Source organism: Lissotriton vulgaris, unplaced genomic scaffold (genome assembly GCF_964263255.1).
Source record: "Lissotriton vulgaris unplaced genomic scaffold, aLisVul1.2 SCAFFOLD_884, whole genome shotgun sequence".
In the NCBI taxonomy this organism is placed as follows: domain Eukaryota; kingdom Metazoa; phylum Chordata; class Amphibia; order Caudata; family Salamandridae; genus Lissotriton; species Lissotriton vulgaris.
In genome coordinates, this window is record NW_028247829.1 from 111136 (window position 1) to 124941 (window position 13806).

General features: G+C 52.4%; 1 protein-coding gene across 1 annotated transcript; it reads left to right on the forward strand.

Annotated features, from left to right (window-relative positions):
* Positions 1-11119: 11119 nt before the first annotated feature.
* On the forward strand, positions 11120-13339 carry LOC147665024 (uncharacterized). Its single transcript, XM_086949805.1, has one exon. The coding sequence runs from the start codon at positions 11120-11122 to the stop codon at positions 13337-13339; it is 2220 nt and encodes a 739-aa protein (XP_086805931.1).
* The last annotated feature ends 467 nt before the right edge of the window (positions 13340-13806 follow it).

Consider the following 13806-nt stretch of genomic DNA (forward strand, 5'->3'; position numbering starts at 1 on the left):
TTGGCCCTGTGGCAGCGCAACCAATTAGCCCAAGTTCAGATCTGCCAGGAGCTAGTGATGGTAAGGCCAAGATATTGAATTGAATGAGAAGCCAATTGAAAAGGAGCCAAGCTCTGCAGGTGGGGGAGATGTTGCAGCAGGACTGTAAGGTTAAGCACCTGCCATTCGGTCATATTGATCTTTTATCTCAAGTTCAAACTCCTGCTGTTTCTGCACCACTGCTGGAATGATGGGCACCAGTTCTGTCAGGGTCAATAGAAGATCATCTGCATAAAGCTGTACCTTGTATTCCCATGCTCCAAATGGCATGCCAGCCATTTCCGAAGCATGGCAAAGGTGGGTTGCCAGGATTCTACAACCATGAAAAGTAGGGGGGACATGGAGCAGCTCTGCCAAGTGCCCTGTTGGATCGAAATGGGTTTAGTAAGTTGGCCTTCACCTGGATGGTGGCTGTTGGCGCAGTGTAGGAAGTCATTATTTTAGTGACCATAACGGGACCCAACCCAATCTTGAAGAGAACAGCTTTCAGGAAGGCCCAGCAGACCTGATCAAATGCCTTCTCGGTGTCCAAGGACAAGAAAAGGGTGGGAATATTATGCATATGGGCCTTTTCTACCAAATGACCAAGGTGCCTGGTATTGTATGGCTGTGCTGATGCTGGATGAAGCCCACCTGATTCGGGTTTATCAGGTTAGCCAGGAGCAACTCCAACTGATTGGCCAGCATCTTCCTATATATCTTGGCATTGGTGTTTACCAGTGCAATGGGCCGGTAAGAGGCACAACGGGTAGTGTCCTTGCCGGGTTTGAGGATTAGCGAGATTTCTGCCATTACCATTGTGGGTGTAAGGCCATTACTTTGAGTAATGGAGTTAAATAGCCGGAGCAGGTGGTCCTTCAAGTAGGTATAAGAAACATTGTAAAAAGTGAACTGCATGCCATCTGGGCCCGAGGCCTTCCCACCAAGAGTCCCCCGAGAGCTTTTTTAAGTTCTGGGGCTGGGAAGGACGCCTCTAAGTCCTTGGTTAACTGTGGGCCTACCGGTGTCAGGGGGTAGTCATGTAGGTATGAGTGGAGAGCAGCCTGGTCTTCCTTCCCACTGGTGTAGATTGTCTGGTAGTAGGCACTAAAAGCCTCCTGTTTATCAGATTACAGATTCGCTTAACCCAAGGCCTCCATATGTAGTTTGGCAAAATGACAGTGGGTGAATTGGTGGGAAAATATACAGGCTAAGAGTGTGCCAACCTTACCCTCCATCATAATATTTTGGCTTAAGTGCGAACAGGTACAGCTCCGCTTTATTCATCTTGTGGGCCCTCAATTGCCATGTAGCAGGGCCATGTGCCATTAATTACACCTGCAGGGATGTTGCTTATCAAGACTCTCCAAAAGCACGGATTTCCACTGCGATGTTAGTTTCAAATAGAAGCGCCTTCCATGATCTGGCTATAAAGATGAAGGAGATGATGCTGACGCCCCTTACAGTTGCATTGAAGGCATCCCAAATCATATGAGGGGGAATATCTGGTAGTGTTTTGTGTTCAAAATACTCATTTATTGGATCCTGAATGGAGGCTGGGTCATGCAATAGTGGAGGAGGGAGCTGCCAGCACGGGAGCAAGAAGGGGGCTCGCCCTAATGGATCAAACCAATTCAATATGGGCATGATCAGGGATGGAGATATCTGGGCAGATTCTAGGCCACGCAAGAGGGAGTGTGTAATGTATACATAATCAATGTGGGAATAGGACCAGTGGACATGAGAATAAACAGAGTAGTCCTGGACATCGGAGTGTAGATTGCGTCACTCTTCCACTAGGCCTGCATCAGTAAATCTCCTCTTGAGCTGGCCAGACACAGCTCGCACACCGTGGAAATGTGTGGTATTTCTGTCTAGCGCTGGATCCCAATCTAAGTTTAAGTCCCCTCCCACAACCAACTCTCCATGAGACAAGTTGAGCTAATCCTTGAATATGGTACGGAAGAAGGACTCCTGGGCATGGTTAGGGGCATATAGACTGAGGAAGGTCACGGTAGAATGTCCCCTCTCCACTATGACCATCAGGAAACACCCTCTTCAGTCCATGACCACTTGCTGCAACTTAGAATATAAACCCAGTTTAAAGAGGACACCCACCCCCCAAGTTTTAGGGTCAGTATACACCCAGTATTGGCAAGGGTATTTCAGATGCCCCATTCAGTGACAGTCTTCCCTGAACCAATGCTTCTCCAGTAAAATAATTACATTGGGGTCCTGCTGAAGGAGATAGCGCCATATCTGCCATCGCTTGCTGGGGGAGTTGAGCCCATGTACATTAAGATATAATACTTAGTACTAGTGAGTGTCCCAATTTGTTACCCAGTGTGAGTGTGACTGTGCAGAAGCGTTACTGATTCCGCCTGCAGGGGTAGACAAGTCCAAAGGGGAGAAGGCTCAGTCGTACACCCACCAAGCAAGCAGCGAGTACAGTGTGCAAGGTGGAGCACACAGGCAGGCCAACACGGGCCAACAAGGGACTCTGTCAGCATACCAATCGGATACCCCATCAAGTACTGAAAGGGTTTCACCCCACGTGGAGTGTGGCCCCATCCGGGGGAGGGTAGACAGGGAAAAGAGATTTAAATGGCTGACAACATAGTGTAGGACTCAGAAACACTGTCAATCACTCAGAACAATGTACAATAAGTCATGAATTGGGGAGTCCCACCCTGAGGCGCAGAACCTGCAAAAGGAAGAGTATGGTTAGCATGGCAAAATGCTCCCGACATATGAAATGAATTTGGCACAGACAGTGCCCATGAGAGTCACGCATCACCAATGAAGGATTGTGAGGATTCCTGCTTTATGTGCTGTAGATGAGATATAATGTCCTCTTTTGCTCCACAAAGGGCTCTCACTTTGTCAGCGCGATCTCTACAGTGCCCACTAACCGCGCTCTAGGTCGGGTACAGGCCATCATGTCCCTCCAGGGGATCAGACAAGGACTCAGCGTCCGGGGACCCCTCAGGCAAGCCAAGCATGCATGTGGCTTCGGTCAGTGATATCACCAAATGTTGTTTGCTCTGCCACTAAAAGAGGAGCCCAAAAGAATGGGCCCATTGGTAATTAAGCCCTGCTCTAGTAACTTTTCAGTTACCAGCTTAAAGTCTCTCAGTTTCTTGAGCATCAAAGGAGATAAGTCTTGACATATTTGATAAGTATGACCATGAAAGGCGCTTTTCCTCTAACTGCCCACAGGATAGCCTCCTTCTTGTGGAAAAAGTGGACTCTGGTTAAAATGTATGGGGTAGTATTAGGTCGGCCGGCCATAGCAGCAATATGATAAGCTCTGTTCAGGATCAAGGGCTGTTCTTCCGGACCACCCAGAATGGCTTGAAGCAAGTCCTTCATAAAGGCTAGACTAATCTCTCCCTCCACTCCCTGGGGAATTCCTCAGATGTGGATATTGTTTTTGTTGCTGTTACTCTCCAAGTGTTCCTGTTTGGCCTGAAGCTCAATCTGTTGGTCCTCCAGGGTAGCAATACAGTGCTACAGCATCTTGGTCCTATGTGTGAGAGTCCTTAGAGCGCTCAAGATCATCTACCCGCATGCTAACTTCTGTAATGTCTCTGCAGAGATCCTGCATGCAGCACTTGAAGTCTGCATTTAGGGATCCAATTTCAAGTATTATGTTATTTAGGAAATTATCTATATAGTCCTGGGTGATAGGCAGAGCTGCCGTCGCTCCTGAGATGTGCAGAGAGGGATCACCTTTGATATTCATGATCGCCGTTGAGGGCTTGGAACATATAGAGATGACAGCTGTCCCTGGAGGATTTGCCCCTTGGCATACCAATGTAGGAAAATCAGGCATATGTAATTCATGAGGGGTCATGTGACCGCTTAAATCCAGTTGCCCCCAAAAAGCAGGGCTGAGGGCAGCTTGTTTGAAGCATTGTCGCCCAGCAGGCATGTGGCCCAGAGGAAGGGCAGAGTAAGCTCTGCTTCTGGAAGGGGGCAGGAGGACAATGCAGGTGATGTTTCACTGGGTATCCACTGTAAAGTCCAGGGCCATGAGGTGAGCAGGTAGTTCCACAGCATGCCCTTCAACTAACAGAGGGGATACACATCACAGCCAGGCCCCCTCCACTGCACCCCGTCAGTTGAAAGGAACCATCAAAGGAGCCCCTCCAGGGTGACCAAGCAACAATAGTTGAATTCAATGGGAACCCCAGCACTTCCCAGGGACTGAGCTTACCTCTGGGCCTGTCCAGCATGTACAAGGATCTCTGTTACCCCATAGCACCATCGTAAGTCATTAGCCTTCTTGTGCTCCCAGCAGGCTTCTTGAGCTCAGAGTGTGAAGGGGAAATGTTCCACTGGGCATCCATTGCCAGGGCCGGGGACACTTATCACAACTTGATAGACAAGAGTAGGATTCAAGGCCATGAGGTTTGTGAATGGTTCAGCAGCCCACTCTATGCCTGCAGGGGGGGTCCTCGTCATACCCAGGCCACCCATGCCACACCTCTGCATTCAAAAGCAACCATCATTGGGGCTTCTCCCTGGAGTTCATGAATAAAGAGTTTGAGGGCCCTCCACACAGTATGGGCCTAGAGTTAACCTATGAGCCTATCAAATGATGTCATGGTGGACCCCCTCTGCCTGCTTCACAGCCACTGCTCCCGGTGCATATCCGGATTTCTCTTCTTTTTTCCCACTGTAATTTCCATCTGAGCCGTCTGTTAATTTGCTTAGGATTGACTGCATTGTAGCGTTTGCCCCTTGTTTTTTGGTACTTGTTTCTGTCTCTCCTGCAGCTGCGTCCCCTGTGGCCCCTCCCCTCTGCTGGTTCCCATTCCCCCTCCCAGCTGAAAGTCCCTCCCCCTTCCCTATTTATGGAGGCCGTTGCACAGTCGCATAGTGGGCACGTCCACGACCGGACCACGACCAGTGTTAGGGTCCCTGTATCTCAACCCGTCTACCGCTATGACGCCTCCACCCTCATCGCACTCAACCCCCAGATAGAACAACTGCCAACAGGCCACACAGAACACAACCCATGGTCAGTTCTTGTGCAACAACTGTCACCAGTCCTTCACCACCACCCCGACCGCCGACACCACCGATGCCCTGAGAAGTGTCCTCCTCAACGTGCGCTCCATACACAGACACGCCGTGGAAATCTGAAACCTCCTTGACTCACTCTCACCTGATGTTGCCTTCTTTACAGAAACCTGGATCAACACCTCCTCAGCCCCTGACATCGCCATCCTGGATGAGTACAAGATTCAGAGAAATGACCGCCCCAACAAACCGAGAAGAGGCATCACCATCGTGCACAAAAGCTCCCTCCGCATCACCACCTATAGTGAATACTTACCCGCTGCCAAACACCTGCACTTCCAGCTCCAGACCAGCCCTAACTCCACACTCCGTGGCACCCTCTCCTACAGAACCTCCAGCCCCGGGCCCTCTTCACCGAGACCATCACCAACCTCATCGTACCCCACGTCATTGCCACCACAGACTACATACTCATCGGAGACCTGAACTTCCATCTCGACAACCCAGCAACCTCAACTCTGTTAACCTCTGTGACAACCTCACCAACATCAGACTAAAGCAATTAGTTGCCAAGCCGACCCACAGGGCAGGACACACTCTTGACCCTATCTTCGCCAGGGGCAGCAGTGTTCACTTCAGCCACAACATGCAGCCCCCTTGGATCGACCCCCTCTGCGTACACTTTCTCGTTAACACCGAAGCCTGCTTGCGCCCCCCGTGGAGGAACTGGAGCAGAGTCACCAAAGATCAACTCAAATCCATCCTCAACAACAAAACCCCCATCCCGGCAACCAACCCTAACCACGCAGCCAGGGAATTCCACACTTGTATCACCAACAGCGCAGATAAGCCTGCCCTGCTACGCAACTCCGACAAGCAACGTCCCAGAAAAGCCGCCTGGTTCACCACCGACCTCCAAGTAACCACACACACCTGCAGACGACTGGAGAAGAACTGGAGAAACAGAAAGGGTCCGGATAACTACACCACCTATAAGGACCTGATGAGTGACTACCATCAACGCATCAAAACCACCCAAAAAATCTTCATCCACAACAGAATCCTCAGAAACTCCAGCAACTCAAAGGAACTGTTCAGCATCATACAGGAAACCACCAAGCCACGCACCGCAGCAACTGACATCACCCCTCCCAGGATCTCCGCGACAAACTTGAATCCTAGTTCTACCTGAAGATAAAGAACCTCTACCACAACTTCAACGACCACACGCCTGCCCCAGCAGTCAGTCCGCCCTCCGGCCATGTCAACCTGCCCAGCATCTCCACCTGGACACCGATCACGACCGAAAAGACCGCCGCAACCATGAAAGGCATTCACTCCAGGGCCCACACAGACCCCTGCTCACCTCACATCTACCACAGAGTAGCCATCGTACAGGTATTACAACGGACCATCAACACCACCTTCGAGACCCGCACCTTCCCCAATAACTGGAAACGAGCAGAAGTCAGGCTCCTGCTCAAGAAGCCCTGAGCAGACCCGACGGACCTCAAGAACTACAGACCCATCTTGCTCCTCCCCTTTGCTGCAAAAGTTGCAGAGAACACCGTCAACGCAGAACTGACAAGGTTCATCGGAGACATCACTAATAAAAGAAGGGACCCAATCATCCAAAGGAGTGGGCTACCAAAAGACAAATGTCAGAAAGCGAAATCCCCCTTGGGCAGTATTGAACCTATAAACACAACAGTGGTCCCTGGCAGGGAGAAGAATGATGATTGAAAATGAATATAGACTCAGTCAGTTCTATATTACTGAAGACATACCCAGCCGGGCAGAGGTCTTCAAAGTTTATATTTAAATCAAAATATACAAAACAAAATAACACCTTCAACAAATCACGTGCGTGGGGCACAAGCCTGTACCCAACCACTACCGTGCACAGACAAAAACATACACAAAGGGCTTGCAAGGCAAAATCAACAGTCTCTGTAGGGTTCCAATTTTGGACAGAGAATTACTTATGGGTACCATTACATAGTTTTGTATTGTAAATTTCACAGGTATATGGTACACAGTGGGTCGACGACGTTTCGGACCCCCTTGCTAAATGATGTCATTATATTTTGGAGAAGGTGATGTAGTATCCTGCGGGACACGGTCTAGTTGTTGTAAGTGATGTAACCTACACTGTACACCCACCCACTACTGATGTCACGAGTCACGTGACACAGTTAATAAATAGGGCGGAGCGCACGTGCTCTTGGCCAGTCTTACTAACCCACTACCTTGTGCCTGCGTCCCTCATTGCAGCTCCATGTGGGCCTAAGGCCCAACACTAAACTGGCGACGAGGTCGGTACGTGCGCCCATGCGTGCCACTGCCCAAATTCGATGAAAAGGGGGAGAGAGCTGCCCGCCTAGAGGGCACCCCCTGCAACATGGCGCGACACGGAGCCCTGCGACACAGCCCGCAGTGACCGGGAGCACACCGTGAGCCACCCCTGCCTGAGAGCGCCAGGGGAAGATAGGCGACCCGAGCGGAGCCCACCCGCATCGGTCGCGACAGAAGGCAGAGTGAGTGCCCAGCGGTGCCTACCCGCATCAAGGTGCCCAGCAGAGAAGCAGCAGGACGTCGTGACACAGCGGAGCCCACACGCAACAGCCAGCTGCGACGCCAGCCACTCCGAAGGTGAGCTCTAGGGGCGAAGTGCCCGCCATGAACTATGCCAAAGTATAAGCAGGACCAGTGGAGCCCACCCGCGGCCTGCCCGAGTCGTCCCCTGCCCCCGCCGCATGTGTGACTGGAAGCGGTGGGGCCCAGAGATGAGCGACGGCATGGGGGAAAGGGCGGCCGAACAAGCAACTAACAAACAACGAGGGGGAGGGAGCGGAGTAGCTAACCGCCTCCCGGCCCCCCTCGCAATGTGGTCCGAATAGTTAGCTGGCCAGCGGAGCCCACCCACGGCCCGCCGATAGCACCCCCAGCAAGACACTGCACAGCAGCGCCAGCTGAGCCCACCCGCGGCCTGCTCTGAGCATGCCCGGTCTCCGCCGCGCAGCGGGTAAAGAGTGAGGCTGCTGCGGCGGGTGACCGGAGGAAGCAAAGACTGCCTGGCCAGAGAAGTACTGAACGGGACACAAACTGAGCCGGAGAAGCCCACCCGCGGCCTGCCTCAAACGCCCCCCCTGTCCCGGAGAGAGGACATGAAAGCACCACAAAGCCGCCCGTACACGCAGTGACAGTGTGCACACACACCCCCACTCCGGCAACGTGTGGACCAAGAAGCTGCTGCGGGGAGAGGGAGAGCGACAGGACTGCCTGTGGAAGCGAGGAGACAGGCAGGACGGCCGCCGGCAATAGGAGCACGCCCCCCGCACATACCCACTGAACTACCTCGCCTTCATGCCTGCGCCCTCCTGCCCCCAACAGTAGATAAATAAAGGGAAGTGACTCACGGCAGGATAGCTCAAAGCCCAGCAGCAGCTCCAGCCCCCCTGTGTGCAGCCGGTGAGCAACAGACAGTAGAGTACACAACACAGGGAAGACAGCCACAAGGCAGGCTGCTGCCAAATCGGAGTCTACCGCCATCTAGTGGCCGGAGAGGAAAAGCGCACCTGCCATTCAAGAAAAGAAAACAAGCATTGCACAAACCCACGATGGGTCAACAGTAGCAAGGGGCAGCGGATTGAGTAGCGCCCCCTCCCAACGAAAGCATACAATCTCACGCAGCAAGTAAGTGCGCAACCACGCAGGAAACACCCACACGCACCAGCAAGTAGTCGGCAGTCGCCACTTCCAACGCAACGTGGGAAGAGGCACGAACGCCTCAGCGAGAACTCAAGCACTGACAGAACGTCTAGAGGGAAACGACTGCCAAGCACTGGAAGAACGTCCAGGGAAAAGACTGCCGCGATCAGAAGACGGAGAGAGCAGCAACTCCTAGTGGCCACAGGTGTTTACCGCAGTATCAACTACTCCCGCCAACGGTCCAATGCAGCAAGTACCCGACGACAGCCGAAGCAGCAAGTACCCAACGACACGCATTAGGCGTCCAAGAGCCCTGAACAGTAAGTGCGCAGATAACGCGCCACGTGGCAATGCACAGCCACCGCAAGGAGAAAGAAGAGCGCAGACAAAAGCGCACTAAAGGAAAAGCACTGCAAGCAGCAAAGTGGAAGAACCACACAGCGTCCCGCCAACGGATCGGCAACCGCAGCCAGCAGATCTCAGAGGACGCCCCGCCATCACCAGGAAGATTGCCTGCTCACGCCCAGTAGCTGAAACGGACTCCACACAGGACAAATCAGCAGAACGCACAGCAAAGTGCGCCCAAGGAATCAAAAGCGCGCCAACGCTGAAGCATTGCAAAAAAAAAAAAGAACAGATCACCGGAAGCATCCAGGAAGTCATCCGAGTACGCAAAGGGCACGCAAAGTCAGTAGCGCGCAGGAGATCGCGCCAGTGAACCTGACTGCACAGTCGGAAAACCTCTCCACTCAGAAACGCTGCTGAACGCGGGTCGGAGAGCACACACATCCCCACCGCCACAGCGAAGCCCTACAGTAGGCCGAAGACCACCAACAGTGTCCTCACTCGCACTGCCTCCAGATTGAGTCGGCAGTGACCCACGACAGGCAAGAGAGGAGTCGCACACCCCACGTGGCAGGCCGCCACAGCACCATGTGCTCCAACAACCAGCGACACAAGACGGACGTCAAGTCGCCCAGCAAGCAGGAAACACGTCACCAAGTGCTAGCTATCTGTCTGCTCCGCTTTTTGTTACGTTTTCTGTATCATTGAGTTTGTCTGATACTGATATTTATTGGTTATTCTGGACGCAACGCTGTTATGCTGTCTGTTAAAATGGCTAGAAATAGCTTCGTGTATTATTATCAGTATTGGTTTTCACTAAAACATCTGTGGGGCCACGTTGGGCATGCATCCAATATATTCTTATGGTTGCTAATCCTCTATCTGTGTTTATTTCGGAAGGCTAATATAGGCATCTCTAGTCAGTCGATAGTTATCGCACCATGCTATGATTACGCTCAATGAGTGAGCGTCTTTATACACTAGCTAGCGGACTGGAGTCACTGATCGGTCTAGTTGTCATTACGGAAGTGTTTTTTTCTTAACCCGGAAGTGCTTTCACGGACGACACAGAAGTTTCTGGGATCGCGTTGCTTCCACTTTGCTCACATATATAAAGTGCGCAATAAGCAAGGCATCCGTACAGCTGAATTCTATGTCAGTCCACGGAGGCTCAGATTATGCTTCTCTTCACTTTACTGACATAAACAGCAGCCAATAAAAACTTTAAACTGGCATGACCCCGGAAGGACAACCCCCTCCAACAGTATGCACCAATCACTATCAAGTCCAATGTATAACTGTCCATGTTTATCAATACGACCTCCTCTTTCTTTGCTGCTGCAGCAGCGAGTTAAGTGCCCTTTACATTTCTACTTTATTGTGGTTAATGGTTTTAAGGGCGGTGGTTGTGTACAGCGCGTTATTGTGCTCTTGACTGGTTTGTGATTGATGTACTCTTGATGCCCTCGCGTTTATTGAATGCGACGTCTCCCGTCGTGTTGTTTATTTCCCACGCGCTTCTTGCGTGTTGCTGATGCGTGTTTGGTGCCTTCGCCTTTATTGATCGGGTTGCTTACTTGCCCCGCTCCGGTATTTTACTGCGCGTTTGTTTTTCTTTCTGACCGCGAGTCGGCAGGACGCGTGTCTCGATAGGGGGCGGTGGAGCAGGAGGAGACAGACGCGAGCCTCTCGCGCTCAGGAGGCAGTCGAGTTCGCCCCACGCGCGACGCGCATGCGCGAGGAGCCGACTTTCGTTTTCTATGATACCGGCTCCTCGCACATCGCGCGTCTTTCAGGCTGCATAAATCCTGGTCTCACAGAACGCCTACCGGAGCGTGTCCGGATTAGAGCCTTGCTCTAGGGGAGCTTTGTGTGCACAAAGGGGTCTCCTTCCACCTCAATCTTAGCCTCACAGAGTGGTGATTCTTTCGGACTACAGTGTGTGTGTGTGTATTTGAGGCACCCCTGGGCTGCTCCCCCCTGTTGAAGTTCCTCCACACCTCCCTGCTTTAAAGCTATGGCGTACTACGCCGAGGAGGATAACCAATGGGCAGAATATAATGAGTACGAAGAGTATGAGCCACAGGAAGAACAATTGGAGGAAAATTTGGTTGAGGCCCTGGATACCCATGTCCAAGGGTCAGTCAATAAGGCATTGATCAAGGCTCTCAAGCCTTTTACTCACACCCTTCAGAAATATGGCAAGAGGAAGTTTAAGTCAGCCCGGCAGAGTGATACCTCTCCTCAAGCCTCGGCCCAGGTGTTAGCACAGATGGCCAGGAATGTTATGAAGGATCATGGCTCGATGGTTATGGATACGTCTGGGGATTCGTCCCCGTCCCCGCCTGTCACTTCCGATTCTGAGGTGGACTCGGTGACGTCCAGGAAGAAATCGAAGAAGGTGAAACACACCGCCTATAAGGCTGACGATAGTCAGGCGCCGAAGAACCTCCTGTTTGATCCAAACAACATTGTGCACCCTAGGTCCACGGAATGGGTGCCGTGCCCGGAGGTGGCACACTATGTGGGTAATAACCTACGTCAGGGTTTCGACAGTAGTGTCAGGGCCACGCTCAGATCTGAATGTCCCAGGCCATCCTTGACGGGAAAGGTGGCAGATACGCCGGACTTGGATCCCACAATGGCGGCCTTTATGAGAAAGTTTGCGAAAGATCCGAAAAAGGGATTAGATCGGGCCTGGCGAGGGTGTCAGGACAAAATGTTGGACGTAGCTGGACCCCTCACAAAGATTCTGGACGCAGCAGTCAAGGCAAAGGATAGGAAGGTGCCACTGGATGTGTCAGAGATCCTTGAATGGGCACAACGTGCCATGTGCTTTTTAGGGAACGCAAATGTGGCCCTGTCTACGGAGCGAAGACGCTCCTTTCTTATGAGAATCGACTCCCAACTGGCGGAAATGGCCCCTTCCGAACCTGGTTCGCTCGCCAATGGTATGCTTTTTGGAGACAAATTCGTTAGAGAAATGGGCAAGTACGTTGCCACCTTCTCCGCGCTGGACCGGGCGCAATCAAATATCAAGAAGGTTTTCCACACTGGTGTTTTTGATAGGGCCGGACGCCCACGAGGTCGAGGGTCCGGCCGAGGTTATGCACAGACCTCACGTGGAGCAGATCAGAGAGGCAGAGGCAACAGACGCTCCAACTTCTACCCCTCCCGCGATAGAGGAGGCAGGGGCAAAGGACAGAGAGGATCCTATCGTGGCCAGCAGAATGGTTCTGGAGACAACTCCTACTCAGGTACGACTTTTGTGTCCGTCAGAACATATGGTGGGAGGCAGACTGTCTCTTTTTCTCCACAGGTGGCGCACGCTCACGAGCGACCCTTGGGTGTTGCAGACAGTACAGGGATTTCACATAGAGTTCTATGCCTCCCCGAGCCAACGGCGGAGACCGAATGCCCTGCATTTTTCCCAGACAGAGCAGAGTTTCATCGACGTAGAGATATGCTCCTTACTCCAGAAGGGCGCGATTGTGGAAACCGTTCCACACGACCTGGGCTTCGTGAGCACTGTCTTCGTGGTCCCCAAAAAGGACCAGGGGTATCGGCTAGTGTTGAACCTCAGGGAATTCAACGGCTGGGTGGTGTATCGACACTTCAAAATGGAAGGTATACACCTGCTGCGCGACATCCTCCTAGAGCAAGATTGGATGGTACGCCTGGACTTAAAAGACGCCTACCTGGCAGTGTCCATTTACCCCCCTCACCGGCGTTTTCTACAGTTTCAGTGGCGCGACCAGTGGTTCGAGTTTTCGGCCATGCCCTTTGGGCTGTCGTCCGCCCCATGGTGTTTCACCAAGTTGATGAGACCCGTGGTACAGAACTTGAGGGAACGGGGCGTTCGCCTCATCATTTACCTCGACGACATACTGATTTTAGGTCGGTCGCCGGAGATGGTGTCACTCCATCTGTCCTGGACGATTCAACTTCTTCAGGACTTGGGTTTCCTTCTGAATTTGCAGAAGTCCATCTTGCAACCTTCTCAGGTGATGGAATTCCTGGGTTTCCAGGTCGACTCGGTGAAAGCTCAACTACTCTTGCCCCTCAAGAAGAGAGTGGCTATCAGGAAGGAGTTGAGGAGAGCGCTTGCCTCTCCGACAATCTCCTTGAGGATTTTGGCGCGTCTGGTCGGACTTCTAGCGTCGTCTATCCAGGCGATATTTCCGGGCCCTTTACATTACAGGGCCTTGCAGCGTTTGAAGGCATTGCACTTGCGTAAAGGTCTGACTTACGCTCAACAAGTTTCCCTTTCGCCAGAGGCTCGTACGGAGATGAACTGGTGGTTAGAGCATATGGATGCGTGGAATGGCAGAAACATTTTTGCGGCCACCCCGGAGGTGGTGATATAGTCGGATGCCAGCCGCTGGGGAGCCCGTTGCGGCTCGGTGGAGACGGGGGGTCGATGGTCCAGCGACGAGCTGAGTCTCCACATCAATTGCCTGGAACTTCTGGCGGGTTCCTTTGCGATTCGCACTCTGTCCCCTCAGAAAGTGTCATGCTGCATTCTCCTACGCATGGACAATGTGTCCGCGGTGCGATACATAAATCGCCTGGGAGGGACCAGGTCTCGCCTCCTGGCGGAGATAGCGAAGGATTTCTGGCACTATTGCCTGGCCCATCAAATTTCGGGGACGGCGGAATATATTCCGGGGTCTGCCAACGTGACGGCGGATTGGAACTCTCGAT